This window comes from Leucopleurus acutus (genome assembly GCF_964270905.1).
Source record: "Leucopleurus acutus genome assembly, chromosome: 9".
NCBI classification, from domain to species: Eukaryota; Metazoa; Chordata; class Mammalia; order Artiodactyla; family Delphinidae; genus Leucopleurus; species Leucopleurus acutus.
The window spans coordinates 65,069,145-65,094,157 of NC_139144.1; the positions used below are offsets into that span (position 1 = coordinate 65,069,145).

Here is a 25,013-nt window from a genome sequence, read left to right on the forward strand (position 1 = left end):
AAGCTGGTCTTATTAGGTCTATGACTGCCTGACTAACTCCTACTTCAGACCTGCTTTAAGTAACATCTGGAAAGTGGTTCTGGCCTGTATCCCCACCCATGGCTGGATAAGGTGACCCTCATGTGTCATCAGTGTACTGTTACCACTTTCATAACGTGACAAATGAAATGCAGTAGCTGTCAGTCTCCTGACCATACTGTACATTTCTGGCTGATCCTGATTTGCTGTATAATCAATAATATCCTCATTAAGTAGTTGTACAGAGACTGTCATTTAGTGTACAGTATTTAATGGATAGCTTAGTTTTAACTTAAGATTAACCCATTTTGTACTGTAGTCCCTGTCTCCACTAGCATTCCAAGCCCATCAGAAGACAATTGAACTACAGAGGTAGTTCAAGATAGGAATCTTGGAGATAGGAATGCAACGTTTGGGGTAACGAAGGATTGGGTAGGAAGGGTACGGTAAGCTTCCTTTGCAGATCCTGACACCAGCAGTGTGTCTTACGATTTAACTCAATTCTGACACTCTCTGCCTGGAAATAGCATCAGATTCTACATGGTAAGAGCTCAATCATATAAGGGCTGTGCCACCGCACCCCCCAGCTTCAGATTCTACTCAAAAGCCAGGTTTCACCTGTGCTTTTGACACACTGGCTATAGATCGGAGGTCTCGGAACCCCCTGTTTGGGTTGGATTAATTTGCTGTATTACTGGTTTATTATAAAAGGCTGTAACTCAGGAACGGCCTGATGGAAGAGATGCATAGGGCAAAGTAGGTGGGAAGGGGCACAGAGCTTCTGCACCCTCTGCTTGTGGAGCGCTCTCCCAGCACCTCCATGTGTTCACCAACCCAGAAGCTCTCTGAACCCCACCTTGGGTTTTTATGGAGGCTCCATCACATGGGCATGATTGATTAAATCATCGGCCATTGGTGATTGTTTCAACCTCCAGTCCCTCTCCTCTTTCCCCAGTCAGGGGGTGGGACTGAAATTTCCAACTCTATTCAGTTAAGTTTTCCTGGCAACCATCCCCTCCCCCCATCTTTAGGTACTTTTCAGAAGTCACCTTATGAACATAAACCTAGTTGTGGTGGAAAGGAGTTTGTTATGAATAACAAGACACCCATTTCACCTTTCAGGCTCTGTCATGAACTGAGGACAAGAGACCAAATATAACAAAAGATGCTCCCATTGCTCTTGCCACGCATGACATTCCAAGGGTTTTGGGAGCTGTGGGCCAGAAACTGTGGACAAAGACTAAGTATATCTGAGAAACATATTTTGGTCATATGAGTGATCAAATATATATTATAAATCACAGTATTGAAGAATGAGAAATAGGAAATAACTGAATTGCGATAGAGGAATGGTTAAATGAGTCATAACACCTTCAAACCAAGGAATTCTGTGGCCATTTAAAGCTTGTGGTATAGGGGCTTCCCTGGTGGCGCAGTGGTTGAGAGTCTGCCTGCTAATGCAGGGGACACGGGTTTGAGCCCTGGTCTGGGAGGATCCCGCATGCCGCAGAGCAACTGGGCCCGTGGGCCACAACTGCTGAGCCTGCGCGTCCGGAGCCTGTGCTCCGCAACAGGAGAAGCCGCGACGGTGAGAGGCCCGCGCACCGCGATGAAAAGTGGCCCCCGCTTGCTACAACTAGAGAAATCCCTCGCACGGAAACGGGGACCCAACACAGCAAAAAAAATAAATAAATAAACTCCTACCCCCAACATCTAAAAAAAAAAGAAATCTTGTGGTATATATGGTATATACAGACAGCTCATGCAGCTCAATATCAAAAAACAGCCCAATCAAAAAATGGGTTGAAGATCTAAATAGACATTCCTCCAAAGAAGACACACAGATAGCCAAAAAGCACATGAAAAGATGCTCAACGTTACTAATTATTGCAGAAATGAAAATCAAAACTACAATGAGGTATTACCTCACACCAGTCAGAATAGACATTTCTCCAAAGAAGATATACAGACTGCCAACAAACACATGAAAGAGTGCTCAACATCATTAATCATTAGAGAAATGCAAATCAAAACTACAATGAGATATCATCTCACACCAGTCAGAATGGCCATCATCAAAAAATCTAGAAACAATAAATGCTGGAGAGGGTGTGGAGAAAAGGGAACACTCTTACACTGCTGGTGGGAATGTGAATTGGTTCAGCCACTATGGAGAACAGTATGGAGGTCCCTTAAAAAACTACAAATAGAACTACCATATGACCCAGCAATCCCACTACTGGGCATATACCCTGAGAAAACCATAATTCAAAAAGAGTCATGTACCAAAATGTTCATTGCTGCTCTATTTACAATAGCCCGAGATGGAAACAACCTAAGTGTCCATCATCGGATGAATGGATAAAGAAGATGTGGCACATATATACAATGGAATATTACTCAGCCATAAAAAGAAACGAAATTGAGCTATTTGTAATGAGGTGGATAGACCTAGAGTCTGTCATACAGAGTGAAGTAAGTCAGAAAGAAAAAGACAAATACCGTATGCTAACACATATATATGGAATTTAAGAAAAAAAAATGTCATGAAGAACCTAGGGGTAAGACAGGAATAAAGACACAGACCTACTGGAGAATGGACTTGAGGATATGGGGAGGGGGAATGGTGAGCTGTGACAGGGCGAGAGAGAGTCATGGACATATACACACTAACAAACGTAAGGTAGATAGCTAGTGGGAAGCAGCCGCATGGCACAGGGAGATCAGCTCGGTGCTTTGTGACAGCCTGGAGGGGTGGGATAGGGAGGGAGGGAGGGAGGGAGATGCAAGAGGGAAGAGAGATGGGAACATATGTATATGTATAACTGATTCACTTTGTTATAAAGCAGAAACTAACACACCATTGTAAAGCAATTATACCCCAATAAAGATGTTAAAAAAAAGAGTGTACAAACAAATGCTGGAGGGGGCGTGGAGAAAAGGAAACCCTCCTACACTGTTGGCGGGAATGTAAATTGGTACAGCCACCATGGAGAACAATATGAAGGTTCCTTTAAAAACTAAAAATAAGACTACCATATGATCCAGCAATCCCACTCCTGGGCATATATCTGGAGTAAACTGTAATTACAAAAGATACATGCACCCCAATGTTTCATTGCAGCACTATTTACAGTAACCAAGACATGAAAGCAACCTAAATATCCATCCACAGATGATGGATAAAGAAGATGTGGTACATATATACAATGGACTATTACTCAGCCATTAAAAAGAATGAAATAATGCCATTTGTAGTAACATGGAAGAACCTAGAGATTATCATACTAAGTTAGAGAAAGACAAATATCATATGATATCACTTATATGTGGAATCTAAAAAAAAATGATACAAATGAACTTATTTACAAAGCAGAAACAGACTTAAAAAAAACTTACGGTTACCAAAGGGGAAAGGTGGGGGGGAGCGGTAAATTAGGTGTTTGGGATTAACATATACACACTATTACATATAAAATAGATAATCAACAAGGACCTACTGTATAGCACGGGGGACTCTACTTAATATTCTGTAACAACCTAAATGGGGAAAGAACCTGAAAAAGAATAGGTATATGTCTAATTGAATCACTTTGCTGTACACCTGAAACTAACATAACATTGTCAATCAACTATACTCCAATATAAAATAAAAATTAAAAAAAATACAGCTTGTGGTAAGCAGTTTGCCAAGGTATAGTAAGTGAAACCAAATCATAGAACAATATTCATAGTGTTCTTCAGTTTTTTCAACTAATAAAATAACCCTGTGCCTATGTGTTTGGTAATGCATTTTTTTTTTTTTTTTTTTTTTTTTTGCAGTACGCGGGCCTCTCACTGTTGTGGCCTCTCCCGTTGCGGAGCACAGGCTCCGGACACGCAGGCTCAGCGGCCATGGCCGACGGGCCCAGCCGCTCCGCGGCATGTGGGATCTTCCCAAACCGGGGCACGAACCCGTGTCCCCTGCATCGGCAGGCAGACTCTCAACCACTGCGCCACCAGGGAAGCCCGGTAATGCATTTTTTAAAAGATCTGGAAGGCTATATCAAACCATTATAAGTAGACTCTCACTTTTTATAATGGCCCTGAATGGGGAACTTTTTATGAGCATGTATTAATTTTATAATTTTAAAATAATTTTTAAATGCTGAGGGCAACATAGCAGTCAAAAAGAGTCTGAAGATGGGAAATGTGATAATGAAAGGAGGAAGATGCCTGAGAAAGCAGGAAGAGATGTTGATGATAGCATAAGAAGTAGCAGGAGTAGCTAGTATTCATTTAGCAACTGAAATGTGCCAAAATGTGTCCTAAATGCTTTACAATACCAAGTCACTTGATTCTATGGGGTAAATGTTATCAGTCAAGGAAATGAAGGCATAGAGAGGTCACGCACCTTGCCCAATCTGAGAGTTCACGAATGGTGCAGCTGGGATTCAAAACCAGGCGGTCTGAATTCAGAGGCAGTGCTTTTAATCACTGACCTCTACTGCTGGCTGCCAGGTGGGGTCCAGAGCACAGGTTGAGGAAGAGAGAAACCTGACTGAGCTGTTAGTTTTCTGTTGTTGCATAACAAATTACCACAAACATTTAACGGCTTAAGAAAACGACCATTTACTATCTCACATTCTGTAGGTCATAAGTGTGGGCAAGCTTAACTGGGTTCTCAGCATCTCACAAGACCAAAATCAAGATGTCAGCAGGGTTGGGCTCACACCTGAGGCTCTAGTGACGATTATGCCTCCAAGGTCATTGGCGTTGGCAATATTGAGTTTTTTTTGGCACTGGGACTGAGTTCCCCATTTCCTTGCTGGCTATTAGAGGCCTCTAATTAGTTTGCTGCACTCCTCACCTTGTAATCCTGATTTCATCTGTATCTGTCTGTAAAGTCAGCAGTGGCATGTGGAATCTCTCACAGGCTTGAAATCTGAGTCCCTATACTGTGACCAGTTAGAGAAAACACTGGAATTTTAAAGGGCTCTTATGATTTGGTTAGGAACACCTACATAATTTCCCTTTCTTTGTGCTTGTAAAATAATCTAATCATCAGAGTAAAATTCATCATACTTAGCACTCCCGGAGAATAGGGGAAAATCCTGGGGCCATTTTAGAATTCTGCCTACAACTATGATGATGGATGGTGGGATGTCTTGGTGCAGGAAGGTCTGAGGGCTTGTAATGTCTTCCTGGATAGGACTTGAAAATGCTCAACTTGAAGGGAGATGTTTTGGGATGAAGATTTGAACAGGTGACTAGCAACCCAAAGTGTGCAACTAGTCAGGTTTATGGTGTAAGTTGAGTTTGGAGGTGACTTTAGGGGGGTAACAACTACATGGCTGTGTGATTTTTCTCTAGCAGTCTGGCTCGAGATTCTTCTGAGAAAGAAGGCCAAAAGGACCACAGGTCAAGGGAGATGACAGGCTTAAGTGATGGACTTTAGAATCTAGGCCAGAAAGAGTAGATAGATAAAACCACAGTGAGGGAGTATGGACAGTAGTTAATTTACAAAAGCTGCAGCGTATGGTCAGATTCCAGTTAAAGCAGGAATGCTCCAGTAAGAGGTTAAATATATAGAGCAGTGGTTCTCCAAGTATGGTCCCCAGACCAACAGCCTTAGCATCATTTGGGGACTTGTTAGAGAGGAAAATTCCCAGGTCCACCCCAGAGTCAGAAACTCTAGAATTCTGGGAGCACAGGAATCTGTGTTTTAACAAGCACTCTAGTTGATTTTGATGTCCCAAAGGTTTGAGAATCATTGATGCAGATTCTTTCCTATTTTTTATGAACATTTTATCCTGAATGGGACAGTAAGAAATTCCCTGAAGCGGCTGGGAATGGGTAGCAAACACTGCGAGACATATAGAAGAGGACAAATGGCCCATGCTGTGCATGCTGAGCTAGGATGCCAAGGATAAGTTTAGAGCATGCCTAACTTAACTGGCCTCAGGATTTTCAGAAATAACATGCCCCGGTGATTCCGATCTGGACAATTGTGTTACTGAGGTACTATTCCAAGGCCAAGACCAGGAGGATGGATGGATGGATGGATTTATTTATTTATTTATTTATTTCGCTAGCTACCTAGCTAGCGGTATGCGGGCCTCTCACTGTTGTGGCCTCTTCCGTTACAGAGCACAGGCTCCGGATGCGCAGGCTCAGCGGCCATGGCTCACGGGCCCAGCCTCTCCGCGGCATGTGGGATCTTCCCGGACCGAGGCACGAACCCGTGTCCCCTGCATCGGCAGGCGGACTCTCAACTACTGCTCCACCAGGGAAGCCCCCAGGAGGATTTATTGATTAGAGTAAGAGGTGGGTCCATTCTGGGCTTGGATTGGCTGTTCTTTAAAGAAGGGGGAATCCAACCCCTAGGGTAAGCGTTTGGAAATGGGAATAGAAAGTTCCTGGGACCCTGAAAACAGCAAGAGACCTGCTGGATAGGTAGGGACACTTACCTGTGAGCAAGATCTAGCTCCATTTGGCTCAGCAACCCATAGGACTTACTCTCCCATAGCCGCAGGCACCACCCTGATGGGTAAGCTGCTTCTGCTGTGGCACAAAGCTAGAAGAGCACAGGTGGGCCATGCTTACCAACAGGAAGAGGAAGGAAGTGAGGGATATATTTTGGGATGTGGGTAGCTGACCCTGAATAGTAATTCCCCTATAGTCTTAAAATTTTTTCTGAGTCAATTACTCTGGAAAAATCTTAGGACTGAGGCAGTAAGATCCAAGCAAGTTAAATACAATGTAACCACACAAGATTTTTCATTATTGTTATAGGAACCCCTTCCCACAGTCAACAAATCGTCTCAGGTGATTATGAACGCACTGTACCTTTGATGCAGCAGCGCAGGATGTACTTAATATTAAAATCAGTTTTAGGGTTTCCCTGGTGGCGCAGTGGTTAAGAATCTGCCTGCCAATGCAGGGGACACGGGTTCCAGCCCTGGTCTGGGGAGATCCCACATGCCGCAGAGCAACTAAGCCTGTGCGCCACAACTGCTGAGCCTGCGCTCTAGAGCCTGCAAGCCATAACTACTGAGCCCGCAGGTGCGTGCCACAACTGCTGAGGCCTGCGTGCCTAGAGCCCGTGCTCCGCAACAAGAGAAGCGACTGCACTGAGAAGCCGCGAAGAATAGCCCCTGCTCACCGCAACTAGAGAAAGCCTGCGCACAGCAGCGAAGACCCAACGCAGCCAAAAATAAATAAATAAAATAAATTAAAAAATAAGCTTTATACTGTTAAGTTAAAAAAAATAACGTGCAGATGAATGTGTATAGCACTTGTGTTAAAAAAAAAAAGCCCTCTGCTTGTCTGTGATGTATACAATATTCCTGGCAGACTTCACAAGAAACTGGTAAAATTGGTAGCCATTGGGAGAAGGAACTGGTAAGCTGGGGGAGAAAGGAAGTAGTATGAGTTTTCATAAGTAAACCTTAGGTACCTTTTAAATCTGGAGCACATACATGCATGCATTAAGAAATAAAAAATAAATACATTAAAAAAATAAATAACGAGCTTTTATTATCCTCAACAACAGAGGAAAGTCAAGCCTGAAATCTAAGGGTATTAAGTAGCCCCACCATGGAGGGTGGAAGCTGTGGCAGCACCTGGAAGAGCTTCCTCAGAGATTCCCTTAGTCTGGCCACCCTGCCAGAGGCATTTCTAAGGAATCAGGACCCACAGTGATCAGCAGGGAGGAGAACAATGAGAAAAGCTTTCCAGCCTGAAATCAGCCGCTGTCCAGAGCTAGCACCTGGCAAGATACAACTCACTCTTCTGGGGGTCACATCTTTACTGGAAGGTAGGTGAGAATTCACACCTGTGACACCAAATCTCCTCCTCTCTTGGTGTCTCTCTCTCTCCTATTCCTCTCTGATTCCACATTCCTCTGCTCTTTGGCCACGGTGTTTGATTTCTGAGAAGAGAATGTTGAACAAGTCAAGCTCTTGTCACTCTGAGTCTGAACTCTCATTTGACTTGGAAGACTTATGCTTTCGTTTTTTCTTCTTTTTCTTTTCTTTCTTCTTTTTCTTATGCTTCTCTTTCTTCTTCTTTTTCTTGTGTTTCTCTTTACATTCTGAGGAACTGGAGCTGCTCCCATCTTCATCTGATGTTGAATCCTCCAGTAACTGTTTTAACTGTTGTATCCTAAACACATAAGATTGACCAAAGAAATATATTCAATGTAACTTAAAAAATTCTTTTAGATAAAAATATAAGAACAGTAGTGAGGGTGAAAAATGTCACAAAGCATCACCTCATTAAAGACGGTACTTATTTTTGCATGTTTTCCCCATTCTTGTCTACACCCCTGCCTATTTTACATGACTGTAACCAGTGTACAAGCTATTTTGTATTCTCTTCACTGTCCTAAATGTTTCTGTATGTTTCCATAGTCCTTACTATTATAACTTCTAACAGATGGATACTTTCCTAAATCATTCCCCCACTGTTCAAGTTCATACTAAGTAATCTACCTCCTCAACAATTATAATTCAGCACAGGGAACTATACTCAATATTTTGTAATAACCTGTAAGGGAAGAGAATCTGAAGAAGAATATATGTTATGTATATATATTATATATAATAATTATATATAATTATAGTTCAGTATCACCAATTTGAAAAAATACCCCCCAAACCCCAAAAAAAGTCCTCTTGTTTTTTCACCCTGTCTTTAACCCTGTCTAGGAATTTTTAACAAAAGCTCAGATCTTTAAAGAAGATCTAGAGAAGATAAATTACAGTTGCCAATGTCAACTATCAGTGACATGAGTGGGCTGGGCCAAGCCCATTGCTTTAAGTTAACCCAAGTAGAACAGGCTGGCCTGCTCATTCCCCACACACTGGCTTTTTCAGGGACTATTCCTGTCTTCCAAGTATTTTGCAATTAAAGTACCATATTTACTAAAACCACTCCTCTAATACTGGAATTAAAAAAATTTTAATTTATAAAGGTTCTAACTATATAATTTCAAACTTTAAGAGGATATTGTTATCATCTGGACAATCTCACCTTACATCCTTTTCATGTCTTTTATTCTCTCGAATGATGTCGTACATGGGATCTTCATGTGCCTTGAGGGTTAGAGAAGGTTATGGTTAGGTTAGGCTTCATAGACTGTTAAATTAAATCCCTCTTTCACTGAAACTAATTTTTTCCCCTCCTGTGTGGTATGATTTTATATTTAATACGTTCTAATCCTTCCTAAGGGTTACCATCATTTCAAACTCCTGGAGGCTATAAAAAAGATTTTCCAGTTATACAAATACAGGGTATAATTTACATAGCCTTTATAAGGAAATAAACCATGGCAAAATCATTATTAAATACCACTCAAGGTTAAAAATCTTGAGGTAATTCTATTTGTTCTATGTGGAAAGATGATCAAGAGATATTATTAAGCAAAACAGGTGATCTGGAAATGATACGTAAGAATGATTCATTTATAGGTACACAAAAACATACTGGATATGACCAAAGAGAAGTCTGGAAGTATATTCAAGCTACTTACTACAAATTCCCTCTGGGGAGAGAGGCAAGATTGGACTTGAAAAATCAATTGTGAAAAACCTTACTGTAATGTTTCCATTTTGTTAAAATAAGGCAAATTTATTCTTATGATATTTGTATAATTAAAAGCTACTTAAATTACTTAAAAATATGAATATATAGAATGAATTTTATGGCATGTGAATTATCTTTAAAAGTATGTTTATTATAAAATTTTTACATGTCAAAGAAAACATAAAGTTAAAAATATCTATTATTTTACCAGCCGGGATATCCACTGTTAATATTTTAGTGTGGTTCTTCCAGTCATTATTCATAATTTACAGAAGATTATAATCATGTTATATATACAACCCTATTCTCTTTTTCACTTATACTTTCATGAATATCTTCCTATGACATTACATATTCTTTTAAAACATAATTCTTAAAAGCTATATGATTTATATGTTGTGGTAACTTATGTTGTATATTGGACACTGCAGTTGTTTCCTATTTTTCTTCAGTTTCTATTTTCTAATCATATAAATAATTCTGAAAGTTATCCTTATACATTCATAATAATTTGTGCATACTGATGTTCTGTTATATCCTTAGATCAATTCTTAGAATTTAGGTTCCTAAATTTTAAAAATATGAATATGTTTCAGTTTTTGAGATTTATCATTAAATTATCTATTACAGGCACTGTAAAAGTTGACATTCCAGGTAACAGTGATTTATCCAGAATATTTTCTGTAAATTAGTAAAATGAAAACCCAGTATTTTAAATATCTTAAAATCCTTGGAGAATGTTTATATACCCCTGTTTGATATGCTGATAATCCCAATATATCCAGTAATAGCATAGTTAAATTGACCAAAACAGTTACTGAATGGTGAATTAACCCTGGGAGGTGACTTTGTTAAAATAAAGTGATGAAATGATAGATTGATTTTACTGTCATCTAAAGAGGGTACATCGTTTATACACAGACTTCCAGTTTACGGTAGAAAAATATACAGACTTTAGACAAAGACTGGGAAACTAGAACCCTGATTTTATTTATGAAATATGATTTTTTTACATAAGTAAAAAAAGACTGACTGGGGAATTCCCTGGCAGTCCAGTGGTTAGGACTCTGCGCTCTCACTCCTGAGGGCCCAGGTTTGATCCCTGGTCAGGGAACTAAGATCCCACAAGCTGCATGCCAAAAAAAAAAAAAAGAAAAAAAACCTAACTGAATTGATAAAAATGCCTGCTTCAGAAAAAGAAGCACTGTTCCCAAGACAAAAGCAAATAACATTTTAATACGCATTTTTTTGTTAATGAACTAATCTTTCACACAAATTCGATTTAACAGAGATGTAGTTAACACCAGATACTTTGGGTTAAAGGCTTTCGGAATGTATTTTATGTGAACCTCCAGTTCACTGGTGACTGCCTGATTCACCGACATTCATCATCTCCAGTAAACGTAAATTGACACTCTGGGGTTTTACTTACTACTCTGAACTGTTCTAACTTTTGGTTGCCTTTGATAAAGAAAGGGCATTCTTTGTCGCCCGTTCGGTGGCCATACCGTTTACAACGCCAACCTGAAAACAAAGAAAAAGGGATATATTTCTGTAAGATAATGCATTTTTACTCAATCAAGATAAAAGTATCAGTAGATCATATTAAAGATATTCTTCATCAGATTCCAATTTTAAAAGCAAATATAATTAATGGATGAACCATGTAAGATCCCAGAAAAGAGAGGGAAACTAATTACTTCCTCAAGTATCCTTTAATCGTAGAGGTTTAGAAATGAACCAAGTACTTACTAAACAATCCCATGCAAAAAGCAAAGTGTGATTTTTTTGTTTTTTAACTGTGTTACAGGTTGAATTGTGTCATCCCGTCTGCTTCCCCACTGTATTGAATTGTCCTAACCCCTAGTACCTCAGAATGTGACCTTACTGGGAGACAGGGTTTTTAGAGAGGCCTGGAATACATCCTTCCCTCACAGCCCTCAGGAGGACACCCTGACTTTGGACTTTTAGCCTCCGGAAAGTCATACAGTTTGTGGTACTTTGTTACAGCAGACCTAGTAAACTATACAGGCATCAAGCAACTCCAACCAAGGAGGTCAGGAAGCAGGAAGAGGGATTATAGGTGAGATCAGCCCAATTTGCTCCACGCTGGTAGCTACTGAAAATATGTAGTGACAGGGAAATAATGTTTTCCCCTTTATATTTTTATTTGAGAGTTGGTAGTAGGAAACCATTGGGAAAAATATGAAGTTTAGGGATTCTCTGACCTGCCCCTGTCCTTATCTCCCCACTATTTCCACCTGGGGAAGAAGGAATGCACTCTTAATGCAAATGCAGACCGCTTCAAACACATGTCTGTCTTTATGATAAAAAGGGGGGGATTTTAAATGCCATGGATTGATGTGTGGGTATCAAGAAGGATCCATACCATCTGTGATCAAAACTCTTTGTTAAAGGAAAGGTGATCCTTGTTACTCAAAGTGTGGTCAACGGTACAGACCAGCAAGATTAGCATCACCTGGGAGCTTGTCAGAAATACAGAATCTCAAGCCCACCCTAAGTTTGAGAAGCTCTGCTCTAGATAACACTAGGATCATGGAAATCAATGAATACGGGGTTATGTGTGCATGTGTTTTTCCATCTGGGATGGATCCAAGTTTTGTGGAGTCTGAAGCTTACATAAATTAAGGAGAGGAAGGGCTCTTTAGGGGGAAAAAAGTCTTGCCTTGGCAAATTTTATAGAAAGAAAGAACCATATGACTACACTGGCGGGACTCCAAAGACTTTTGGAAGGTACAAGGGAACCTAAAGGTTAAGCTTCATTAACTTCATGTAAAACTGGTTCTGGTCCAGACTAAACACTTTTAATTTGCAAGTCAATGAAAAGAACTGGGGCTTCCCTGGTGGCGCAGTGGTTGAGAGTCTGCCTGCTGATGCAGGGTACACGGGTTTGGACCCCGGTCCGGGAAGATCCCACATGCCGTGGAGCAGCTGGGCCCGTGAGCCATGGCCGCTGAGCCTGCGCGTCCGGAGCCTGTGCTCCACAACGGGAGAGGCCACGACAGTGAGGGGCCCGCATACCGCAAAAAAAAAAAAAAAAAGAAAAGAAAAGAACTGTAAAATGGTAAGTGAAGTACAACTAACTACCCTATCACAGAGAGGAGTGGTTTTTAACCATAATTTAAAAAAAAAGAAAAAAAGAAAAAAGAAAGAAATGTAATCAGTTTAATATGGGATTCAACTCTGAAAATAATAAACACAAAGGGTTTACTTAACTAAATTTATGATATAACTATTACTGGGACAATGAGATACAGGAAGGGTATGTGTATGAGATGGGATGGAGGGAGAAAAAAAGTGCTGAATTCTTATCTTCTATAGGAAGAAGTCAACAGATAATGAAGAAACCTGAAAGATCAAGGGGCAGGAATGTAATCCTGTTATCTAGATACACAGGGATAGGGACTTCCCTGGTGGCGCAGTGGTTAAGAATCCGCCTGCCAATGCACGGAACATGGGTTCGGGCCCAGGTCTGGGAAGATCCCACGTGCCAGGGAGCAACTAAGCCTGTGTGCCACAACTACTGAGCCTGCGCTCTGGAGCCCGTGAGCCACAACTACTGAGCCCGCGTACCTACAGCCCATGCTCTGCAACAAAAGAGGCCACTGCAGTGAGAGGCCCGCGCACCGCAATCAAGAGTAGCCCCCGCTCGCTGCAACTAGAGAAAGCCCGTGTGCAGCAACGAAGACCCAACACAGCCAAATTAATTAATTAAGTAAAAAAAAAAACCCAAAAACCTTTATAGATACATAGGGATAAACTTCAAAACAACCTTCCTAAAAGAGGTTGAGGTGGTCGCCTTTTAGGTGAGGGGAATGAAGGAAAGGGGCTGAGAACCGATATATTAATTATGTGCGTGAAGAACCTTTGTACAAAAAAAGGTCTTTAAAGGCAGCCGTATCCTTTCTTCAAATGCCGTCTTACGCTGGATGAAGATGCTGCTGCTCTGGTGCGGTGGAGGGTGTGCACACAGAGCTCTACCTGTTCCAGACCCACCCTCTGTGGCCCAGAGCTCCTCTCAGGTTACCTGGATAAAACCTCAACACCTCTGATGAGGATGACTGACTGAGGCAAGACCCAAGGGACCACCCTCCAATGCATCCCTTGTCCCCCATGGCATTTCTACATGGAATATCCTTTCTGTTACAGGAATATTACTGAAGCGTATACTCCGCAGGTAGCTATGGCCCTGTGGAAGACCATTTTCCTTACAGCCAGTAGCCCTGGAGTCTAGGCACTGCACTGCCTCTTACCCCAGAACACTTAATAACATATATGCAAGGTGGCTTCCTCATCTATAGCACAGAGATCATGCCCTGACTTTAGCAGGGCTGTGGTGAGAATGAATTAAAAGAAGTGAACTTGTTTGTAAACAGTGGTCTATAACTTGCATGTATTGAGGGTGTTACTTGAAACCCTTCCACACTCACACTGCATGACTTTGACTTCTTTCCCCAGTGGCATCCAAAGTCCTTTGGTTGGTGCGTGGGCCAGAAATTCCCTGGCATGTTCATTGCCTGGGACATCTGGTATACAGTCTTCTGGCTTAGTCTCATCTTCCTGAAAAGGAAACAGTGTGTAAGCTGTGCGGCAAAAAAAGCACCGGAACTCTCTCCCACCTGTCTGAGAACACAGCCCTGCCTGGCTTTCTCATGGGCTGGAGATCCCAATGTCATCATAAGTTACCCTCTGAAGAGCTAGAAAGAAAGACAAATCATAACTGACAGAAAAAACGGAAGTAACTATACTAGAAGAGCTAGCTATACCATGAAAACAACGTAGCTGTTCTTAGAGAAGAGTTACTAGTGTTTACATAGGATTGATCTGTGAGCTCCAAATTCTGATTCTAGATCACAAAAATTAGATTCTAAGATCACAAAAGGTTTTCTGCTAACGTAAAAGCTTTGTGGAATGAGGCAGAATATAGAGTTAAACAAGTAAGGTTTCCTGGAATAATAAGAACAATGTGTTAGAGTAAAATAGATTATTAGACCTTGAAGGCCACTGTCATGTTTTATAATCTCATACACGCTGTATTTGTGAGATGTATTTTCATTACCAAATAACTGCACTATATAATTAAGGTGCTGTTTTTTTACCTTATGTTTTTTTTTTTTTTTTTTTTGCGGTACGCAGGCCTCACTGTCGTGGAGCACAGGCTCCGGATGCGCAGGCTCAGCGGCCATGGCTCATGGGCCCAGCCTCTCCGCGGCATGTGGGGTCTTCCTGGACCGGGGCACGAACCCGTGTCCCCTGCATCGGCAGGTGGACTCTCAACCACTGCGCCACCAGGGAAGCCCTTACCTTATGATTTTTTCAAGTTTCCATGAATACTAAATTTATAATGGAAAAATGTTTTCTAAAAATCTTTTTCTTAAGTTGAAAGTTACCAAACAGAAAAGGTTACTTTGGCCTTAAGTCCTCTAAGTTTCGCTCCTGCAGAAAGACACTGACACTGTGGCCAGGGTGCTGGAGGAGGGACTCCTGCAACAGGTAGGGCTGGACTGGATGAGCTTCACGTCTCCTCAGAGTCCAGTGTTCTCTGAGCTGATGACATTCAAGAAATCAGCACCGGGGGGGTCAGAGAAGGAACATGGGGCAGGAGAGCTTTGAGGAGATGCAGTCACAGTGAGACAGAAAAAATGGGAGTGAGTGCTGAGGAACACTCGGGGGGCCTGCAGTGGTTTCTTAGGGGACAGACACAAGGCTGATTAAATTTCTGCAAAGGCACAGGCTGCGACAAAGCCCAAAGTGCATGAACCGACTGCCATCTGCAGGGAAGACACAGAACTATCATAAAAGGAGGTTCAAACCTTATGCAGCTGTTTTTCATAAGTGACTGAGTCTGAGCACTGAGTCAAATCTGTCTCAGAGAAAAACCAAAAGTACAAACTTCACACTGACCTTGATAAGTCCAGGAGGAGGTTTTTCATAACTAGAAAGGAAGAAAACACCAGTCATGAACCATGTTCACAGGAATGTAACACATCTCAATCAGCAAAAGGCAACTGCAGACCAAAATGAAAAGGATATTTTTAGTAAGAACTTAAAACCATATTATAATTAACATAGTTAATAAAATATGCCTAGCATCAGAGATCTTATATAAATAAACTGATGCTCACCATATCCTGCTGGGATATAGCACTTAAATTCACCAAAATAATAACTAACTTGGTGTCTTAGGACAATGATTTTATTTTTGGAAGAAGGGAAAGCAAGAGATTGCAGGGAAAATGTGAGGTAACAAGAGCCTTGAACGAATTATGGTTCCAGCCTGTCATTACAGTTGTTGGTTGATTTACCTACCATAATTTCCAGCTTCTATAACACTGAGAGGCTCATGGGGGTGGGGGTGTGTGAGTGATCTGTTCTGACAAGGGTGGGGGCTGTGCAGAGGGGAGGGAGCAAAGCCTGAGGGAAGGGCCTGTTGTAGGGGAAGGAGGGGAGGGTGATCTGTCCCAGAGGCTCCCCCTCCCACCTCGCCTTCCCCCTCCCCCTCCCCCAGCCCCAAAAGCTCCGGATTCAAGATCCTCCCCACTGGCCTATCCTGTTTGCAGAGTGGGCTGCTGGGCTGCCATCTGCTGCACAGCTCTCTGACTGCCCTTTATGTCCCTACTGGCCTCCTGGGACTCAGGGATGCAGGACTCCTGCTTGGTGCCTGGACGACAGGCTGGCACTCAATGAAGAACTACCGCTAGAGAGGCAGGTGACTGATAGTGTGCAAACGTACTTCCCCTTCCACCAACAGAGAGAGCTCTCAGACCCCCAGGGTCCTGAGGATACAAATCATGCCTGTGCTCCCAACTCATTTCCACTTCTCATCACTCCGCTGGAACTTCTGGAAAAGGCTGATGGATGCCAAATCTAGAAAAGCAGCATCCAATGCTAGGGTTCATTTTAAACAAATCAGTTTTAAAATTTAAAAATTGAGATATAATTGACATATAACACTGTATTACTTTCAGGTGTAATTATGTTCAGTTTCAAGTACTGACACATTCCAGGCTATGCAGCACATAGCATGGGTGTCTGGCTTTTAAATGAGTGCCTAATTGACACAACCCCCTTCTTAAAGAAAAGTAGTTGGAGGGACTTCCCTGGTGGTCCAGTGGTTAAGACTCTGTCCTCCCAATGCAGGGGGCACGGGCTCAATCCCTGGTTTGGGAACTAAGATCCCTCATGTCACACGATGCAGCCAAAAGAAAGTAGTTGGAAAAAGAGGCAGAACAACTGAACATCCTAGGTCTTTTCAATGCCTCTATAACGAAATTTTACTGAGAGAGGGCATCAGGATGCTGTGGCTGGTTTAAAACTGTATCTTGGCTCCAATAACTTGGAAATGGGGGATTCCCAAAGTTGCTACACACAGAAGGTGAGTTCAGAGATGATTAATTTTTTGAATTTTGTACAGTGAAAATAATAAATTCTAAAATGGTTAATCATTTATCTAATAGTCAAATAGATACTAATTATCCCCAAACTAGTCAAAAATTGTTTAAGTTAAAAGAAAGAAAGCAGTGGTGTATAGGACAGTGTGCTTGGTATGGTTCTATTTGTCTGTATGGGAAAAGGGAGATTATATATATATAGGATACCTGAGGGAGGGAGCTTTATTTTTCACTTATATTTATTTACATGCAAATACACTGCCTCAATGTTTTTTAGTTACAAAAGAAAAATGAAATTAATGTCATCTTCCTTACACCTATGTTGGTATAAGCCCAGGCTAATAAAGGTCTGAGAGATAAACCAAAGGTAACTTGGGACGTAGGAAAAAAAAAAAAAGGCCAAAAATATGTTAATAGGAGCTCATTTCTGCTATAGAGTTATACAGGCTGCATTTTTGTTTTAAAATTTCAATGTTATTTCTCTAATTGTTTCAGTAATTAAATCCTCATTCTTGCTCTAACCAACTTGCGATTTCCACCCAACAAAAAAGAACAGGTATATTAGGAGAAACTAAACTTAATTTTCAGGCGATATTGAAGGTTCAGCTTAAAAACTTACTCCTTGCAGAAGTAACCAGTCAACAATAATCATGCCAGGCTTAGTGCTAAGTACCAGAAGGGAGAACTAAGGGGATAAGGGTACTCCTAAATGAAATCTAGAAAAGCCATAAAGTTGAAACTCCTCTCAGAAACACCCATGTAATTCTTGACAAAGGTACTTTGTAGCTTGGGACCCCCAGAGTGGAGGCCTCCCCAGTGACCCAGCTCATGTCACAAATCTAAACCGAAGTCAGCCTGAACTAATGGGAAATGCCTCACTGTCAAGGAAATCTGGAATACCCCAATCACGATCCTCCAACTCAGCTTAACTTAGCTTATCTGACCCTAGACAAGATGACGTGCTAGTCTTATAAGGAAATCCCTGACCCTCTAGCCAATCGTGCCCTATTTCCAAATTGCCTCACCTGAGGCCCCATAAAACCCGCTCTTGTCCAAAATCCCTGGGAAGAGTGTTCCACTGCATGTGAAGTGCTGTACTTCTCAGTCCATGGATTGTTTTCCCTTGAATTAAGGACATCAAACTCGTTAACAAATTGTATCATTTTTCTCTTTAGACATTCTTTAGAACTGTCTTGATAAAGGAGATGTTTTGTTTTTTTAGAGTAGAGAACCCCATATCCCAGCCAGAATGTTTTCCAGTTCTGAATCAGTGTGAATGGGCTTTGCAGGTAAAAAAATTTTACTTTGAATTGTGATCCACTCTCACTGCTGTCTACCTTGTGCAAGTTACTTAAACCCCCAGAGCCTCAATTTCCTCATGGGTAAATAGTTCACAGCAAACATGTGAAAGGCACTCCACAATGCTGGCTTCTGCCTCTTCTGTTGAAGAAAAGTTAGTGCTCTGAGTAGCCTCATGAGGCAGCTCAAGATTAGGCACTAGCATCATAAAGGCCAAGATCGGGACCAGAGAGAGGCCTCGCCAACCCTCACATCTTTTTACAGGTCTGCAGCTTTACGGGGATTTACCAGCTGCTCCTAAGAGGAGGTGGGCATAGACCTGGCGGTGGACTTTCTACAGACATCATCCCCAGCCGGGTTTACTACCTTTCTAGGCCATGCGACTCTTCAGCATCTAGCTCCAGGGATCACTGCCTTTTCCCCATGCAGGTGAGCTGGTATAGGATCATGCCACCTAAGGTGGCTGTTCTTTGGCTCTCTTTATATCCCCTATTTGATCAGTCCCTGCGCTTCACCTACACCTTCCTGCATGACTGACCTTCCCTCTTAATCACAGAACTTATTCAATAACTGCCTCTGTGCTTGCCCCGCCCCAGCTAACAGCTCCACTAGGATAGTTTATCAAAGTGAAAACCTCTGCCCTGTGACAGCTGACAACCTGAGGGGCTGTGAGGGACACACCTCTCTGCTGGTTTCCCTGGTAACTGATGAGCCAACCTGATGTCAATCCCCACTGTAACTGGTAAACCTCCCCACCCCCCAAGCAAAGACTGCTGTCTGTGTCCTGACTGCTGTCTGCTGTACACAGTGGGGTGCTGCTCCAGGACTTTGCTTCACACTTATAAGATCCCCTATCCAAGAAACCTTCAGTGTCTCTGTTGCTATCTCCAGGCTCTTTCTTTGGTCTTGTGGCTGGGCAGTTATAAGACTTGCAGGCCTGTGGGGTGCAGTGCGGTATATCAGAGGTGCAAAGGTGGTAGATCAGGGTTCAGCAAATCTATCCCTACCTCCTCTGAGGCTCAGCAAATCACCATGTGATTAAAGGACTGGAACTTTCAGCCCCACCTCCAGGAAGGTTGAATTAATCACTAATGGCCAATGATGAATCAATCAAACCCATGTAATGAAACCTCTATAAACACCCAAAAGGATGGCATTAAGACAGCTTCAGGGTTGGTGAACACGTGAAGGCGCGGCATACCTGGAGAGGGCATGGAAACTCTACAGAGCTTCTCACATACCTTACCCTATGTATCTCTTCCATCTGGCTGTTCCTGAGTTATAACCTTTTATAATAAACCAGTAATCCAGTTAGTAAAACATTTTCCTGAGTTCTATGAGAGCTGCTCTAGCAAATTAACCAAACTAGAGGAGGGGGTTGTGGAAACCTCCAATTTATAGCAGGTACGAACCTGGACTTGCAAACATCTCTGGACTCTTCCAAATAAGGATTATGATGGAGGCGTCTAGTGTCCATCCTCACCCTCACTGTCACTAATCCAGGGCCTTTCTAAAGGGACGGAGTAAGATTTACTCCCTGAAGATTACACAATAAACAACTGGGTATAAGTAGAATTAGCCTTTTAGATACAGTACAAAGCTTTTTAGGTATGGTATTTCCAAAGCAAATTCTTAAAATATTTTCCAATGGAAAGCTGTCGCATGTCATAGGCCTAGGCCTCTTTTAGGAGGAATAATGGAAATTTGCATAAATTGGGCAGGTGATACGGTCCATCAGCAGCCCTTCATTAGAAACATTAATGCTATGTCTTAGGCATTGGGACTTAAGGGAGTTTGGAAGGGAGGTGGTAAAGTCTATGTAAATATCCAGTAATCCGACAATAATTTATTTTTGCCATAGGAGTTGTATAAATAACATGGTCAAACTATCTATATTCCTCAAAAATATGTAAATGTTTTTGCCTAGATAGAAAAAAAATGTGACGGAACTGAACATTTCTTTTTTATTTTTTAATTTATTTTTATATTTTGGCTGTGTTGGGTCTTTGTTTCTGTGCAAGGGCTTTCTCTAGTTGCGGCAAGTGGGGGCCACTCTTCATCGCGGTGCACGGGCCTCTCACTGTTGCGGCCTATCTTGTTGCGGAGCACAGGCTCCAGACGCGTAGGCTCAGTAGTTGTGGCTCACGGGCCCAGTTGCTCCGCAGCATGTGGGATCTTCCCAGACCAGGGCTCGAACCCGTGTCCCCTGTATTGGCAGGCCGGTTCTCAACCACTGCGCCACCAGGGAAGCCCCTGGAACTGCACATTTTGAAATCTCTTATTATTAGCAATGGACTTCCCTAAAAAAGTCCATTTTAGAACTGTTTCCACAAGTGTAAAGGAATGTGGTTGATTTTTTTCCTAGGGCTAAACAATTCATTAGTTTAGGTAGCATGTTAAAAAGATATTTCTCAAAGATTAAGGTAATATTTAACTATTGAAAATAACAGATTTGGAAATGAGAATCGGAGTGTGTTTACTGAGTAGCTTGGCTTCTGTGCTGTGACAGCTGAGAAGTGTGCATTATCTTTGTAATAAATCCTCAAAATTAAAGAAAGTTAGTGGAGGCCCATTATTTTGTGCCATCTGTAAATCCTTGCCATTATATCATTCAGATTGTGACAGGTTGCCCTGGGCAGTATGAAGACTAAATTAAGATAAATTTTGATAAGAGATTATCTCCTAAATAGGCATGGGACAAAAAAATCTTTATTTTGCCAAGTACTTAATAATACTCTTTGTGTATTTGAGTGTTGGGGTAGGATTTCTTTTGGAAGAGTCCTTCACGTAAGCATACTCCATCCCAGTTGTTCCTGTAGCCTGGCCCTATGGGGGCTGGAAGGCAGAGATGAAACTCCACATATACTCAAAATGTCCGTTCTGTTATGCCCAGTAGCCCAGGAGCACTTGAGTGACAGAGCTGGAAAATGGACAGGAGCATGTGTGGAAGACTCAGATGCCTCTGGGGGCCTGGCAGGTATGGTAAGAGTAAGAAAAATTAAGGTCAGGTGTAAGAAAATGACCAGAGGAGTGTGAGGGTAACTAAAGAGGGCATACCAGGTGGCAAAAGGATTTGAATTCCACTTGTAAAAAACCACAGTGGAACTTAACATGCCTGGTTGACCAACTTACTTACCTGTCTTCCTTTCCCAGACTCTCTTAAAATGACAATTAAATAAATAAAAAAAGGTTAGAAGCCACACAGAAATCCTGAGAGGGGATACAAGGCTGGAGACAAGAAAGGAAGGGAAAGAGAACTAAACCCTCATCTACTATAACATGAGCTTAATAGGTAACATTTACTATTCAATCGAAAAAAAGCAGTAAAAGCATATAATTCAGAAACAGTTAAATCCCAGAGAAAAAATTAAGTTTCCCCATTGAAGCCTTGGTTGGAGGGAAAGGTACAGGGAGTGTGAGTAGAGATACAAACCACTATTTTTTGAAATTAGACTTTTCATACTATTTAATGTTTAAACTACGTTAAAGTATTATTCTGGAAATACAGACTTCCATTTAAAAGGAAAGAAGCCTCTGAACTAGCCAAATTATAAATATGTCAACAGCCCAGAACTTTTAAAATCTCTGAACTGAAAAATCCCACTGGTCTGAGAATCAGACACCCCGGTTTCTGTTTAGTTTTGTTAGTTTACAGTTCCGTGTGTGCTTTATCAGGTTACTTAACTGCTGAACCTGCATTTTCTCATGTGCAAAAGGAGGTTATAAAAGGATGTCTGTGAGTGCGCTCTGAGCTACAAAATAAATGTAGAGTATTAACAACTATGTGGCATCCTACAGTTAGGATACTGAGGGCTAGGGGGTGGGGTAGGGCGGCTGAGCCCTGCCTGAACTTATCCTAGGGAAACACTGTTCAACATCGGCCTTGCACAGGCAACGAAGAGCCTCCCAGAGTGCCCTGAAGGGGCCAGGACCGTGGATGCCAGCAATCCACAACCACTGCCCACTGAAATGAAATTCAGCTCAAGAGCCACACTGAAAAGAGCAGGCCAGGCTACGAGGAAGTATGCATTTTGTGCCAAAGCTCCCAGCGGTTAATAATGAAGGATCAACCCTTTAAGGACTTTTCATGCTGTCTCAGCAATCATGAGAAGGTAGGTAATGGGAAGTGCCTAAAACAAATAATTCAGATAACTCAGTGAACACCAAACTTAGTAAAGTCAGACTTCTAAAGCTGATTACAGAACGACAGAAACGCAGAAAAGAGCCGCAAGGGTCATTAATCCAACCTTCCACCTGATGTTTAAACCTCCTTTACAACCAACCCTTCTCTCAGGCGTTATCTGGACTCTCTCCATCCCCGGGTAGCTGGGGGAGTACAGTGCCTCGTAGGTCAGGCCACGCTGACCGGCAAGAATCTATGACTCTGGTCCTAATTCTTCTTGTTGAGCTGGAACTGGCCTCCTTGTAGCTTCCACCCTTAACCCTGGTAAAAAAAAAATCCTGGGGACGAGAGAGAAGTCCACGCTCTCTTCTACCTGACAGCTCCTCCCGAAGAGTCAGGGACCAGGCCCTCACCCCACGTTTTTTCTTCCCTTCCTCACCGCGCACTCATGTTACGGGACTGGGCTTTTTCCTCCCTAGTTAACAGCACTAAATGAAAAGAATGGGGATTTTACCCAGTTCAGAGCGAGCCCCTTGAACTGAGAAATGGGAAAGGACCCAAGGGCGCAGCCGCACTTCTCCTGTATTCAAATCCTGACCGACACCGACGTCGCCGCACGAGGAATAAAACCGTCGTTTCCGGCGGAGAAGCACCCGCCCGCCGCCGCCTCGCGCGCCCGGGACGAGCCTGGGGATGGAGCCTCCCCCCTCTTCCTCCAAAGGCTGAGAGTCCAGCGTCCCGCAGCCCGGGATCAAAACCCGCACCCGGCTCGCTGGGGACGGGCCCACCTGCCCACTCGCAGGTCTCCAACGCCGGGCGGGCTCCCCCGCGCGACCGCGGGCCCCGACCCCATTCCTCGCATTAGTCGGGGGCGGGCGTGACGGACTCACAAGGACTCCAGGTGCTTGAGCTGCTGCAGCTGCTGCGCGTCATGCCGCCGCCGCCTCTGTTCCCGGCGACGCTGCAGCTCTTGCTCCGGAGGCTCCCGCGGCCGCCGTGCGCCTCCTGCCCCCGCGTCGTCGCGCCCGGGTCGGGACGACATCGCGGCCCCGCGCGGCGCGGCTGAAGCGGCCCCGTGCGGCGCGGCTGAGGCGGCCGGCGCGGCGAAGACGGTACTTCCTCTGCGCTGCGCACGCCTAGCCCCGCAGCGCCCCCTCCCGCTGCCGATCCGCGTCCCGCCGGGCCGAGCCGGGTGTCCCCTCCGCGGCCGCCTGCATCGTGCCGCCCAAAGGCCAGCGCGGCCTCAAGTTGTTGATCGGAGCGCCGGGTCCTGCAAGTCAGGTCGGCTGGTGCCGGAGGCCGGAGCGCGTCCCCTGGCGGCGGCCAGGAGTCTCGGTGCTGAGGACGCTCTGTCGGGACCCTGAGCCAGTTCTGCGCGTGGCTGGGCCCCTCTCCGGGTCGGGCGCCTCCCCTCGAGATCTTCGTCCCTGAAGGCCGGGAAACCTGTGCAAGTAATTTTCGTATTCCCCCAGTGTCTAGGCGTACAGGAGCTGCTCGTTACATGTTAGTAGGATTCATCTAGTTTTGGAAGAAAGCAAGGCTTCCACAGAAATTCTCCAATTTTCCAGAACATGTGATCCATGCTATGTATAGTCAGTGTAGTATACTGTATTCAGATAAGGTTTGGGTTATGGAAAAGAAAAGCTAATATACACTGTGCACTTTTTATGCGGTCATTGAGCTAAGCCCTTAATAGGAGTTGATTTAATTTTTAAAATCGTAATAAGTGCTGTACATAATACCCATGTGTATTATCCTTATTTTACAGATAATGAGGCCCAGAGAGTTAACTGACATGCCCAAGGAAACAGAACTAGTAGGTCATGGAGCCAGGATGCAAAAGTGTAAGGTGCTTAACTAGGTTGTGCTTTGAAACTGTATCTGATATATAATTTTTTCAGCCTTGAAATAATGGAAGAAGCTGCAGAGGAATTAAAAATAACTGCATAAGGGAAATGCTTGCCAAAATATTCAGTTGTTAATAACCCAAAGTGAAGAGCTCTTTCAAATTTATTCAAGAAAACACAAACACACAGAAGCTATGCACAGACATGTGAAATTATGCTGATATATGTTCTGGAACTTGGAAATGACCTCTTCCTCTAAGAATGAAGCCAATTAAAATTGTTGCATGAATGTATGATTCAGCCATTCATGTGTAACAGATCAGGACCCTGTGGGGGCCTTCCAGGATAGACCCCTCCCCCATATACTCTGCTATAGCTCCTGTTGGAAGTACCCAGATAATAGTATCTCATGCATATTTCCTGAGTTTGTCATTTGGTAAAAACCACAAGTGGAAGAAATTAACTACTTGATGATCATGAGCCCCAGCCCCCAGACCTTCTGGCACCTAAGGATTGATAATGTTAAATTAACCACCCAGTTACCTCAACATCAACCAATCAGAGAGTTGTGCAGTAGCTGATCACATACCCTGGGACGCCCCTCCCTCACCTTGCCTTTAAAAATGCTTTGGTGAAACCCTTCAGAGAGTTCAGGGTTTTTTGTTTTTTTTTTTGAGCATGAGCAAACAGTTCTCCTGGCATGGCCCTGCGATAAATCTTTCTCTGCTCCAAGCTCCAACATTTGCG

General features: G+C 43.1%; 1 protein-coding gene across 1 annotated transcript; it reads right to left on the minus strand.

Moving 5' to 3' along the window:
* Nucleotides 1–6,914: 6,914 nt before the first annotated feature.
* RP9 (RP9 pre-mRNA splicing factor) lies at nt 6,915–23,501 on the minus strand. Its single transcript, XM_082846062.1, has 6 exons — nt 23,310–23,501; nt 15,511–15,541; nt 14,037–14,166; nt 11,018–11,109; nt 9,034–9,095; nt 6,915–8,163 (listed from the first exon to the last, which is right to left on the minus strand). Exons 1-6 carry the CDS (start codon nt 23,459–23,461, stop codon nt 7,965–7,967), a joined length of 666 nt encoding a protein of 221 aa, XP_082702188.1. The 5' UTR covers nt 23,462–23,501; the 3' UTR covers nt 6,915–7,964.
* Between the last annotated feature and the right edge of the window lie 1,512 nt (nt 23,502–25,013).

Bases quoted from the DNA above. Each gene is read 5' to 3' on its own strand.
- RP9 (XM_082846062.1), bottom strand. From the start codon at position 23,461: ATGTCGTCCCGACCCGGGCGCGACGACGCGGGGGCAGGAGGCGCACGG. The intron at 15,542-23,309 runs GTGAGTCCGTCA...CTTCCTTTCTAG, and splicing joins CTCAAGCACCTGGAGTCCTT to TTATGAAAAACCTCCTCCTG. The intron at 11,110-14,036 runs GTGAGTGTGGAA...CTTTGTTTTCAG, and splicing joins AGAAGTCAAAGTCATGCAGT to GTTGGCGTTGTAAACGGTAT.